This window comes from Delphinapterus leucas, chromosome 5 (assembly GCF_059928025.1).
Source record: "Delphinapterus leucas isolate spDelLeu-1000000601 "Yukka" chromosome 5, BTC_Dleu_Yukka2, whole genome shotgun sequence".
Classification (NCBI taxonomy): domain Eukaryota; kingdom Metazoa; phylum Chordata; class Mammalia; order Artiodactyla; family Monodontidae; genus Delphinapterus; species Delphinapterus leucas.
In genome coordinates, this window is record NC_143133.1 from 129,069,198 (window position 1) to 129,083,039 (window position 13,842).

Here is a 13,842-nt window from a genome sequence, read left to right on the forward strand (position 1 = left end):
TGTAAGAATTAAATGGGTTAATTTATGTAAATCTCTTGGAACCGTGCTAGCACAGAGTAGATGCTCACTCACTAAATGTTTTTGTTCATAACAGTAACAGCAACAGCATCTAAGAGAATATTTCCTAATTTTACATTTTCAAAGACTATTCTTTTGTTTCTATTCCTCCGGCACCTCAAATACTGAAGTATCTCAAATTACTTCTTAGACTCTTCCATACCTGCAAATACATGCACGGAATGTGCTTTAAGATTCCTAGGATTGCTAGTATTTGAGTTGTACACATAAATCACACAGCATGTGCATAGATCCTTATCTCAAACAGCCAATGGCAGAATTCTTAGCAAAATGTTTTTCACAGATGGTTGGGGTGCTTTCATAGTTTTCACCTTCGAGTCCAAAAGTTATCATGAAGATCACTAAAATAAAAGAGCAAAGCGTGGTGTAAACTCCTGCATATCTCCAGTAGAAAGAGAAAGCTGCCTACCCCAGTCAGTATCCCAAACCCTTGGCCATTTTCCTACCGTAGCCACACATTATGAGGCTGCAGATGGGTCTCTCTAAGGACATTCACTCCATTTGTTACAGTAAGGTTTTTATTTTTATTACAGTAAATTCTTACCCCACAGAGCTTGGCTGAACCTCATGGAGTCACTAGCAACTCTTGTGTAGACAAGGCAGGCCTGCTGGGCCTTCTTGGCCCATTCCTGCTAAACTCAGAGCTGATGTGGGCCTGTTATATGTTTACATGCCAATGACAAATGAAAAGTGTATATAGAGAGAGGAGCTGCCTCCGTACAGATTTCTTCTCCCCATTCCCTTTAAAGCAAGGTTTCTCAGCGTCAGCTGTACTGACAGTTGGACCAGATGACTCTCTTTCATGGCAGGCTGTCCTATGCATTATAGAATGTTTAGTCCCATCTCTGGCCTCTACCCACTAGATTCTAATATCACATACCCTCACCCCTGTTCATGGCAACCGAAAATGTCTCTAGACAAAACTGGCTCTGGGTGAGAACCCCTGCTCTAAGGCCACAGTGTAATAACATGTCTCTTTGTACCCTTGGCTTTGTACCCTTGGCTTTGACCGACTGGTGTCATATTCCTCAGAGAGTTCAAGGGGCCTTGGACACCGTCTCAAAGTCCGCCACTGAACTATATACAATCCGAAATAGACACCTGGAAGCACAGAAATAAAACCACTCCTCTACCAACATTATAACGCCAAGGCTTAAACTCTGTGTTCCTAAAAAGCTCAATTCCAGCTAAAGTAAAGAAAGTGATCTCTTCCTTTTTCTCAAACTTAATACATTTGTACTAAAATTAATTACATCAGTAAAACGGCAGGTTTTAAAATTTTATCACTCTATTAATTTTTCCTGTAGTCATCATCTCTATAGTGAAAATGTATAGTCTTCAAGGTACATCTTCAAGAAGATATCATTAATCACCTTGAAAAATTGTGCATTCCTTTTAAAAATGTGTATATATTCCACAGTTCTAGTCATCTTAGACTTACCGAGCCACTTGTTTTCTAATAATTTTGTTCTCGTAAACTTCATGCAGTATTTTTGTGCTCTGTGCACAAGCTGAATTCTTTGCACTCCTTTGGTATAAATAATGAGTTTATATTTTAAAGTTAGTGGTTAATGACAATCATGTCTGTTATTTCTATAGAAATTAAATCATTGGGAAATACACTTAGATAAATGTAGCTGATGTAGTTGCTGGTATGTGAATTCTATTATGGTGTTATGGAGTCTATTTTAATATAAACTGGCAGGATGGAATAAGCTACATATTACCTTTTTTTTACTTTAGAATATTTTTTTACGTAAATTGTTGAGTCAAATTTAGAACCCAAATTATCACTGAACCTAAAATGTCATGTCATTATTTTAACACCATGAAATATTGCCAAACAACTGTTCTTAGTTTTCTCTCAATCTTAAAACAAATATGTGTGGATGTGAGATTTTTTTTTTAGCTAACTAATTGGAAATCGTACTGCTTTTTGAGTGTTTTTTATTGATTTTTCATGTCTATTTTGATGAAAAATTACATGCCAAAGGAGCCCCTTTATGAAATATGTAATAGCAGACGCTTACACTTTTCATGTTGTGTTGCTGTTTATCTGAGTATTTCTTTTAGAAGTATTCTTGGCAGCTATAGCTATGAGCTATAGTTATTTCATAATTTAAAAAAATTTTCCCTTTGATTTTCATGAGCTTACGAATGCTCTACAGAGAAATGCAACTGAACAATTAATTGGCATCCATCAGATTTGGGCAAATTTTACATAACAACACTATTAATAAAAGCTAGCTTTTATTTAGTGTTTATTTTGTGTTAAATGTAACTCTTTGCTAAATTAGTTTCATGTAATCCTCATAGTGGTATGAACTTATTAAATATTTATGTCCATAATTGTCTGTGTTACTCTTTTTAATTGTCCATTATCCTAGCCTCTTGGTCAGTCAGTGTCTTGGGAATATCTTGTAGCTGAAGAGTGTTTGTCTGACAATAAGTATTTATTAATGGGTTCAAAACTTTGCTAGCCTTCTTGGTAAAAATGTTACAAATAATATAAAGAAGAAGAAGAGAAGGGCGAGGTAGGAGGAGCGATCTGGTTGAGGCCACGTGACCTAGAAACTTGCGATAACTGAGATTACGGTATCAGATGACATGCAATCAAGTGTAGATTGTGTGGTGGTGAGTTACAGGAATTCAGAGTTGGGAAAGGTTATTTAGACCTGAGGGTAGTTAGTGAAGCTCTGTGGGCAGTGGATTCTTATCTCAACCTCAAAGGAGTTTAGGATTTGGTTTGGTTGGTGACTGGCCAGTGATCAACACATTACATTGTAGATGAAAGGACAAGCAAGAGAAAAGTCCTAGAGATGAGAAAAAGCTTCCAGTGTAATGAATACTTTTGATCCAAGGGTTTGAAACTTTCCTGAAATTCTGACATGATTTTTGCACATTTTTAGGAAAAGAATATAGGTTGTTTTCTCATTTTTTCTGACCTAAAATAAGAGAGCATGAAAGTATTTCTGGGGTCAGAGAGACCTCAGATATGAAAAGTGAATACACCCAGTATTCATTTGGCACTTGGGCTGCCCATGATTCCAGAGATAGAAGAAAAGTTAAAAAGTTGTGTTTTTCCTATTTATTTCCTTAATTCAAAATTTATTACACCATACGTTGCCCTACAATAGAGGATTACAGTAGAAACTTGCCAACTGGTGTGTATTTTGCTTGTTGGTAGTAAATATTTCCGGACACCTTTCTCACATTGGCATTCTCTATTTCAGTGGTTTTCAGCCTTTTTTTTTTTCCGCCTCTTTCTGACTATTTCTTCTCTCCTTCTAGGTTGCAGTCTGATATACTCTCATAATCTCTCATTACATAGAATAATTATTCTAAGGAGAGGTTAGGCCTGGGGAAGATTTGTATGAGAATCCAGGAGAGGGGTGTGGGCCATAATGGTTTGAAAGTTCCCCTCAGAAATATTGGTATCTCCCCTTCACTGTGCCCTTTGCTATATAAGCATTTTTATATGCATTTTCAATTTTATACCTCGGTTGATATTTTTCTGGAGTGTGATTAATACATTAGATTATTAATAAATTCGAAAAAATTATCTTCAATAACTTAATTGGAAAGACTTTTAAAAATTCTTCTCTTTTTTATTTTATTTTATTTTTTAGATCCCAAAATCTAGGAGTGAGGGATCTATTCGGGCCCACAGGGTACCGCAACCAGAGCTGTCTGATGGCGTTCCTCAGGTCAGCCTGCAGCTAAGTCAGAGAAATTCCTGCTGGGATGACATGAATTCAGCAGAGGGTGCTAATGCTGCCAAATTGCTATCCAGGTTAGCGTGTTTCCTTTGTTTACACATCATGTATTGCATCATCTGTGCTGATACCCAGACCCGCATATGCAGGTATGTTTGCACGTATCTACCACCGGGGTCATCGGGATACAGATCAGTAAAACTATTTAAAACCTACTGTAACTTTTGAAAAATTTCTGACTAGTAATTCTTTATCACAGAAGCATTCTTATCACACAAGCATTCCTAGTTTGTTATATTTTATTTTATGGATTAAAACAAATTATTTAGTCAGTCGGACTGTGCTAGGCTCACAGTTGGAAGAGTTTTTTTTAGATGCCTTTTCATAGTATGTTCAGTGGTCAACATTATTTGCAATGAAAGTGGACATCACAGGTGTTACTAGAACCAATTCTCACTCACAGATTTTGAACGTTGCCCTTTAACCTTTAGGTTGCACGTTAAACCTGAAAGCAAACTTCTTTGGTATACTTGAGGAGAAAGGCATACAATTTTCTTAAAATAGGTAAAATGGGGTCTAAATCTTACATACTCCTCACATATAGAATTTTTCCTTTTAAAGGTTTTTCATCTTTTATTATAACTGACAACCTATTTCTATAATTTAAAAAATGTCATTACAAGTATAAGACAGAGAGCTCTAAAGAATGGAAAGATTTTTAAGACATTATGTAAATAATGCAGTTAAAGAGCTTGCCACTTTGGACTGCCTTATAGAAAAGATGGAGTTCGAGCTGGATTTTTAAAATGAAGGTAATTTAAATATGAAGAAAAAGAAGGCAAGCCTCTTGTAGATGGGCCCAGTTAGGAGGCAAGAGTAGGTACAGTGTATTTGGGACACACCAAACAGAAGTCCTGTGAGGAATCAGTGGGGAAGAAGGCTGGGGAGGTGGGGTGAGGCCAAGCCACTGAGGACCTCGAATGCCAGCCTGCAGTTATTTCTTGTTCAGTCTTGCCCCTCACTGAACAGATGTTCAGCACTTGACCTCTGCTTCCAGAAAGTGCTTTAGGACAGAGGATGCAGCAGTGAACAAAGCCGACCAGACCCTGGAGTTCATGGACCTTATGTTCTAGTGAGGGAGGCAATAGCAAGACACACAGGAAAAAAAAAAAAAAAAAAAGCCTGTGAAGACCGTTTCAGCTCATTAATAAATGAGGGAGTTAAGAAACAAGTAGGTTAACGTAGTAGACTGACCCAAAGACCATTTTAGTTCGCTTAGGCAGGGGAAGCCTGAATTGAGACAAGAAGGCGGGAGAGAAGAGAGCCCGCGAAGATCAAAGCAAGCGCATTTCTGTGCAGAAGAACTGAGGTCCGGAAGCTTCGCTTCCTGCTACAGGTAACAGGAAACCAGGGAGAGTTCCAGCTGGGTAGGGTTAGGTGATGGGAGCCATGGTAAGTTGGCATGTTGGAAAAGGAATTTTCCATCAGCATGCAGGCTTGATTGCGAGAGGAGAGCTTGGAGGCTGGTACAGTGTTGGTTCCTTCAACAGTTATTAATTTTCACTGAGATCTAGTTGTGTGGCATTTACTTGCTGGGCGCTGGGGATTCAGAGAATGAGAGACATATGCCTTGCACTTGGGGAGGCAGAGGATAAGTGAGTAAAAATTCCATAATTATCATTAAATAGACATTCGCTAAGTGCCTGTTACATACCAGGCACTGTGAAATGGGCAGGTGATAAAGTCATTCAAGTGCCGCTCTTAAGGCTCTTCGAAAACCGTCCGCAGGTTGCCGTGTGAGAGGTGGGGACCCGGAGTTCAGAAGTTTCAGAAAGAGGGTGATTTTTTGTTTGTTTGTTTGTTTGTTTGCGGTACGCGGGCCTCTCACTGTTGTGGCCTCTCCCGTTGCGGAGCACAGGCTCCGGACGCGCAGGCTCAGCGGCCATGGCTCACGGGCCCAGCCGCTCCGCGGCATGTGGGATCCTCCCGGACCGGGGCACGAACCCGTGTCCCCTGCATCGGCAGGCGGACTCTCAACCACTGCGCCACCAGGGAAGCCCATGAGGGTGATTTTTGAACTGAGGCTAGTGGGATTCGTGGAGGTACTGGGCAGGGAAACCAAGAGAAGGGTGCTTCTGGAAGAAAAAAAGCGCATGTGCAAGGACACGTAGGGCAGTGAGGACAGCTTAGAGGAGAGCTGTGAGTGCGGCGGGGAGACAGGACATCTGGATTTTGGAACTGAGACTGGCAGAGGGGCTAAAGGTGGGGTAAGAGACGAAGATGAATAGGTCAGGTCGTGAGCAACTGTACCCCATATTAAGGAGCTTGGATTTTTCTCTTAGAAGTGACGGAGGGTGATTACAGGAATATAAGCAGGAAAACGATAGAAACAGACTTACATTTTATAAATTCCTGTGTGTTTCTGAGACACAAATCAAGAAGTGAGATTATGGAGAGAAGGCACAGCTACCATTGCTCTGGCCTCCGTTTGTCCCTCTGGTTAGCATATCTCCAGTTAAAACAAATGCATATTAGTATTTTTTAATTTCTTCTGTACCTTCCAATTGTTTTTTTAAGTACGGTCTTAAAGAACTAACTTCTTCCCGCTGGGCAACCGTAAAGATTTAGATAGGACAACACCTCCCTGTCAAACCTTGCGACCCACCATCGTGCAGAAGCTCATTCAGTCTCTTGTCTCTATCCATAAATCTGGAGTGTCTGTGCAGAGATTTTTACTTTTTTATTTTTATATACCTCTTAATATACCTCTTATATATACCTCTTAATAGATTGACAAATTATCAAAAGACAAATGGAGACCATTAAAATGAATTTAACTAAAAATAACTTTTAATTCTTTTATATGTCTTTGAAGTAGCAGAATAGGTCTTGTGCCAATTTTTATTTCAAAAATGAACTTACGAAGATGTTTTCATTTGCAGTTGCTTTCTAAAACAAGTTATTGGTTAGTTCATAAATTTGAGCTAGAAAAAAAGAAGTGTGCCTGTGTTTGGTGCACACACTCAACTTTCTCTAAATCTTTTCTTAGGGAAATTTCCATTTTTCTCTTTAACAGTTTATCGATTGCCTCAGTCTTAACCACAGAGGTTGGCAGTGTTAAGTATTTTGCTATGCCCTTGTTCTCTAAATATAGTTACTTTGGCTTACCAACACTTTTCCAAGGAATTGGCAAGAAGCATTCATCTGAGCTTTTCATAGTATTGATTTATTTTTTAGTTGCTCCTATTAAAAGAAAAAAAAACAATTCAGCAAAATCTATTCTTGTTTGACCTATGGTCTGGTAAGTTTGATTTACTTTACACAACAAAAAATAAAGCAATTCTCTTTGCACTTCTTAATAAAATCATTGCAACACATTTATACATAACAGTTTGATTTTCAGCGGAGCTACCATATCAGTTAACAACAAAGATAAAACCAAGAAAGAACCTTTGGTATGAAATGTCCAGAATGATGAAGTGTCCTATGATTTTTCAACAACAGGTTTGATATCTAGGGCTTTGAGAAGTGATTTTGGCTAACCGTGTGTTCTTGATAACTTGGAATTATTAGAGTTTAGACCTTGTTCAGTATTTTTTCCCAGGTTGGCTGACTTTGATCTTTTTTCTTCTTAGTTTCAAATCTTAAACATAGTCCCATTGCTTCTTGAGATGTAATAGAAATGTGAATTTTTATCAGCAAGTGTTCATTGTTTTTCTGCTCTTCAGATAGTGGCAGTAGAAATAAAAGCATAAAGGAGTAACACATTTTAAAATGAGCATTCAGAGAGGAGCTCAGTATCATGTATTGCTTACTGGCTGACTTTTATCTTGGAACATTATTTATTTATATGAATAACTTTTTTCTGTATTTCTGTAATTGTCTAAAATTGGCTTTGAGGATATAATCATATAAACAATCATTTTTCTAGCCTTCATAGAATCTTTCTCTCATAATTAAAATGGCTTCGTGAGAAAAGCTTAGGAATAACAATCTCTTGATTTTGTTAGAGCTCAGTGGAGCTGTTTTATGCTGGATTCGCAGGCAAGGACAGAAGTGCTTAGTGAGAGGTTCACTTCATTCAGTAAAGGCATTTAGCTAATCCATTTATATCATCTAAATCTGACATCAGCAATTTCCAAAATATTGTCAATAATTCTTTTTTGTAATCCAGCTGCTGGCATTACCAAAACTCACAGTAGACTGAAAGGCATAACTCCTAATATGACATGCTGACTTCAAAGGAGTAAAGGCCTGTCCTTCTCCGCCGTGTAACTACAGTGCACAAGTTTGGTGGGTTAGAGGCACGCACAGAAATGAGGATACTGTTGGACAGATGCATCCCTTAGGCAAGGCTGGAACATTCCAGTCCCTCTCCCTACACATGATAATCTTATCTTGTTTCCTTTAAAAATACTGAGGAAAATATTTGTTTTGTCATTTACACAAGAACTAAACTGTAGGTGTTAACTTGGTTAGTAAACAGGCCACTTAAAAATTTTCCTGGAAGGGAAAGTTACACATCCATCCTAAAAAAGTAAAAGGAAAAGATCTGTATGTAAAGTTTAAGATGTTAAAATGATTTGAAGCTTCAAGGATAGCTATATTATTATCTATTTCAACATGTGAAATAGATAAATGATTATTTTTTCATGTTACTGGCACTATACTCATTACTTCCAGGATTTAACTTTAGAGCTTAAAGAAGAGGATTAATATTTTGAGTCTTTTAGATGTTAAACAATATTTATTGTAATGTTTTATTTGAAAGGTTATGCATTTCCTTAAATATGTGATTTTCTTAAAGGCCAAAGGAAAATTTCTAGTTTTGTTCTATAAAGTCAGAGCGAAGACTCAAGAAAAACTGTATGTTGTATGATTCCATCTATATGAAATGTCCAGAAAAGGCAAATTTATAGAAACAGAAAGTAGAATTGTGATTGTCAGGGGGTGGGGAGCCAGGAAGGGACTGTATAGGTACAGGAGATGAACTGTACATGCCTGGAGGGACCTTATTTAGGGGAATGAAAATATTCTAAACTGATTTATCATGATAGTCACACCACTTGGTAAAGTTACTAAAAATCACTGAACTGTGTGCCTGATAATGTGGATTTTATGGTATGTAAAATACACCTCAATAACACTGTTTAAAAAAATACAAACACAAAAAAGTTGGAGTAAGGAGAAGTGGATATGCTTTACCAAGAAAGTCACTTGAGTGCAAATTGCTGAGATACCACTATTGTTATAAGTAAATGCTCTCTGCAGAGAACTGCGATCGCTACATTTTAAGAGAATTTGTTCCTTTGTACTTTCCATTGACTATGCCAGCATGGTGGCAGGAATAAAGGTCAGGTCCTCTTGAAATGCAATTCATAAGGAAAGAAAGGTAGAGAGGGAAAAAGCTCTTTGTTTTTTCATCCCTGGAATGATTCCAGGTTGTGGTTTATGTGCTATAATCAAAAGTTATTGAAGTGATCAGTATTTCAGGGAGACATAGAAACAGAAAGGAAAAGCTCCAACATCTTGGGAGTTCCACAAAGAAAATCATAGGTCCATTGTTCATAAAGCAGAAAAGTTACCCAGTATGCTTCTGTCAACAGAAGCTGACACATTGGTCTCCTTTCCTGTAGGTGAGTGTCCTATAGACACATTGACAATGAAAATAAGTTTTGTACTTGGCTCTCACATAAAGAGATAAAGCAAATAAGAGTGATTAAAATGCTTTCATTTTCTGTAATAGGAATAAATAAATAGCTACCACTATGCCAATCATTTAGCTAAAATAATATGAAGAATATAGAATTAAAATGTATTTGCTTTGTTACGGAGGTGTTCTTAATTTGATAGATAAATGAGGGAAACTACAATAAATCTCTTTTCAATGTGTATTAAAAACAAATCGTTCCCTGGGATAGCATATTCTGCCTGAAAGCACTGTTGTATCCTGAAAGTTTTGTCTATGTATTCCATTTTTCAATACTTTTGAATTACATGAGGAATACATTCTTCTTAGAAAAGTTTCAAATACCACTGATAAGACTGAAGTTCCCCTTGACTCTCTTGCTCTACAATTCAAATTCCCTCCCCTCTCCTCCAGGAGATAACTGTTATTATGGGTTCAATTATATATTCTTCCAGACTTCTTTCAGCGTATTTACACAGAAGTATAGTTTGCACACTTTTCCACGTTTTAGGAAACAATTTTCATGATACTGAATGTATTGTGATGCTTCACGTGTTCCTGAAGTTTTCCAGTTTCCTGTATCATTTCCCCCTACTGTGTCATTCCTTCCCTTTCCTTCCCACCTTGCTATTCAGTGGTACTCCCTCCTCTGTCTGTTGTCTCTTCCACAGCTAATCTAGTCACAGAATGATAATACTCAAATCAGTATCTTGGACCTAACTCAGTTCTAAGTTCCCAGGGCCTGCAGCCATCTCTACTTCAGCCTTTACCATAAACTCACTGTGCCCAAACAGAACTCACGTGTTCATCTTTCCCTCCAGCTTTGCTATGTGTTGCATCCTCTCAGCCACTAGACTCAAACCTTTTAGATAATAAGTCACCAAATCTTGTCAGTATTTCCTTTTCAGTGTCTCCGACATCCTTTTCCCCATTTTCTCCCCCATGATCTCAACTGTAATTTAGGCCTCCCTCACCTTGTGGCTAGATAATTACTACATCTCCTGCACTCCTCTAACCTACTGGATTTATTTTCTTCATACAAGTTGGTCCTATGCCTCTGTTTTCAACTCCTAACTCTATACAGTGATTTCTGGATCTATATCTCCCATTCAGAATCCTGCATTGTATGTCACTCTTAACTAGCAGACGTGTCAACTTATCCATAAGATACCACAGACCCTTCCCTTGCCCCCTACCCCATCCATAGCCAGCCAGTCCCAGAATGCTCTTGGACAGTCTCACTGTCTGTATTTGCCTCATTGCTGCCCTACTCCTTACCACGTCTGCAAATGCAAATGCAGATCATACGCCTTCTCAGAACTATTTAGTGGCTTACATGTGCCCAGCCTACAAGAAAATCCTTTCTCTGTTCTCTACCTGTCTTTCCAGCCCCTTCTCCCTCCTCTATGGCTGCCTTTTTCTCATACTTACAGCCACCATATAACCCATACTTTCCATGACTGTCTTGGTTTCAGATGTATCCTCTTCAAGACTCAATCATGTGTCAGACTTTGTCTTGATATTTGCTTAAAAAATTTTTACAGCAAGATGACAGAATAGGAGGTGCCCCGCCCATATCCCCCCACAGCAACAATAACTTGGCAGCCATCCATAGACAAGAGTGCCCGTGTAGGAGCTTTGAGATCCAAGTAAGAGGTTGCAAAACTCCAGCATAGCCCAAGACTAAGGAAGGTCATTTTGAGAAAACCTACCCTCACCCAGGTGACAGGCTCACAAACCATGGTTCCATGATTGTGGCTACAGGCCTGGGAAAAGGCCCATTCCCCTGTGGACTCAGCTGTAGCCCCCTTTGGCCTTGGTTCCACCACCAGTACCACACAAGGGACCAGGGAGGAAACACGCCCACCCATGCCTTGGGTAACAGGTCCATGACCTCAGTCCCAACTGTAGACCTGAAGCAGCCTGTGACCTGGCTCCAGCCACTCTCAGCCTTAATCTGGAAATAATCCCTCCCACCCAGGGATCCAGCAAGAGTGACACTTGTCCATTTCCCCAAAGGCAGGCCCGCCAACCTCGGTCTGACTGAGGATTATGAAGTAGCACTGTGACTCGCCCCAGCTCCTACCAGCTGTGCTCCAAGACTAGTCCTGCCTACCCAGGGACCTGGCAGCAGACATGCTTCTCCAAGCCCCCAGAGGCAGGCCTGTTTAACTTGGTCCAACTGTGGATTCTGAAGCAGCACTATGACCTAGCTAGCACCAGCCCCACTCAGCCATGGGCCAGGGGCAGTCCTACCCACCTAGGAACCTGGCAAGAGGCACATCCATCCACATACTCAGAGGCAGGGATACAGACCTCAGACTTGGTTGTGGACCCCAAAGCAGTCCCGTGACTCAGTTCCAGCCTTTCTTAGCAATGGTCAGGGGCAGTCCTGCCCACCCAGGACCTGGCAGGAACCGTCCCATAGACCTGGCAGGAGCCACACATCTGGTAACAGGCCACTGTCTGAGGACCCTAAGGCAGACCCTTGTCCCAGTGCCAGCTCTACTAACCAAGGTCCTGGAGGCAGTTGCACCATCCCAGGGAGCAGATAGGATCCACACCTGCCTAAGTCCACCAACCACAGACCCAGCAGCAGCCCTATGACATGGCTTTAATCCTGCTTAACTGGGATCCCAGAAGCAATTCCATCAGCTCAGGGACCTAAAAGAAGAATGTCTTTTCCTGCCAAAAACAGCCTGAAAAGACCAGAAGAAGTGTTTGCGCCTTCAAATGCACAGATACAAGTACAAGGCTACACATATCATAAAGAATCAGGCAAACATGACACCACAAAAGGAAACCAGTAAAGCTCCAATAACCAAACCTAATAAGTGGAGATAGACACATTTCCTGAGAAGTATTTTTTTAAATCGTGTTTTAAAAGCTCATCATGGGACTTCCCTGGTGGCGTGGTGGTTAAGAATCCACCTGCCAATGCAGGGGACATGGGTTCGAGCCCTGGTCTGGGAAGATCCCACATGCCACAAATCAATTAAGCCCATGTACCACAACTACTGAACCTGCGCTCTAGAGCCCGCGAGACACAACTACTGAGCCCGCATGCCACAACTACTGAAGCCCACATGCTTAGAGCCCATGCTCAGCAACAGCAGAAGCCACCACAATAAGAAGCCCGCACACCGCCATGAAGAGTAGCCCCCGCTTGCCGCAACTAGAGAAAGCCCGCGCACAGCAACGAAGACCCAATGCAGCCAAAAGTAAATAAACTAATTTTTTAAAAACAGCTTATCGAGATGCAAGAGAACATAGATAGCTAAATAAAATCAGGAAAACAGTACATAACAGATCAAGACATATAATAGAGAAATAGAAACCATAAACGCAATCAAACAGAAATCCTGGAGCTGAAGAATACAATGACAGAACTGAAAATTCAATAGAGACCTTCAACAGTGCAGAGTTGATCATGAAGAAGAAAGAATCAGCTAACTTGAAGATAGGTCATTTAGCATTAGCTGGAGGAACAAAAAAATAAAATGAAAAAGAGTGACAAAATCGTGCAGGACCTAGAGGACACCATTAAGCAAATGAATGTACACAACTTAGAAGTTCAAGCAGGAGAGAGAGAGAAAGGAGGAGAAAACTTATTTTAAAAAGTAATGGCTGAAAACTTCCTGAATCTTAAAAGGGATATGAACATCCAGGTGAAGCTCAAAGGACCCCAAGCAAGGTTACTCTGAGACATGTTATACAGATTGTCAAAAGTCAAAGACCAAGAGAGACTCCTGAAAGCAGCAAGAGAAAAAACAATTCATCACCTACAGGGGAACCCTCATGAGGCTATAAGTGGATTTTTTGGCATGATCCTTGTAGGCCAGGAGGAAATGGGATGATATATTCAAAGTGTGAAAGAAAAAACTGCCAAGCAGGAGTACTATATCTGACAAAGCTGTCCTTCAGAAATGAAGGGGAGATGAATACATTCCCAGCCAACCAAACCTCAGGGAATTCATCGCCACAAGACCTGCCTTACAAGAAAGGCCTAAGAGTGTTTTTCAAATTGAAAGAAAAGGAAGCTAAGTAACCACATGAAAACGTACTACCCGGACTTCCCTGGTGGCGCAGTGGTTAAGAATCCGCCTCCCAATGTAGGGGACACAGGTTCAAGCCCTGGTCTGGGAAGATCCCACATGCCATGGAACAACTAAGTCCGTGTGCCACAACCACTGAGCCTGTGCTCCAGAGCCCACAAACCACAACTACTGAAGCCCGCATGCCTAGAGCCTATGCTCCGCAACAAGAGAAGCCACCGCAATGAGAAGCCCACACACCACAATGAAGAGTAGCCGCTGCTCACTGCAACTAGAGAAAGCCCACACACGGCAATGAAAACCC

The 13,842-nt window shown here is 40.3% G+C and overlaps 1 protein-coding gene across 8 annotated transcripts in view; it reads left to right on the top strand.

The window, feature by feature from the left end:
• The window catches only part of FAM13A (family with sequence similarity 13 member A), a 354,033-nt gene that overhangs the window by 219,241 nt on the left and 120,950 nt on the right, over positions 1-13,842 (top strand). For 7 of the 8 annotated variants that reach the window (XR_016393409.1, XM_089912479.1, XM_022582319.3 and 4 more), the window contains one exon: positions 3,708-3,871. The exons of the other annotated variant lie outside the window; for it this stretch is intronic. Coding sequence is in view for 6 of the 7 variants with exons in the window: in XM_089912479.1 (XP_089768605.1) it covers positions 3,708-3,871 (164 nt within the window). In the remaining variant the exon portion in view is untranslated. The remainder of the gene's footprint in view (positions 1-3,707; positions 3,872-13,842) is intronic. 8 annotated transcript variants of the gene reach the window in all.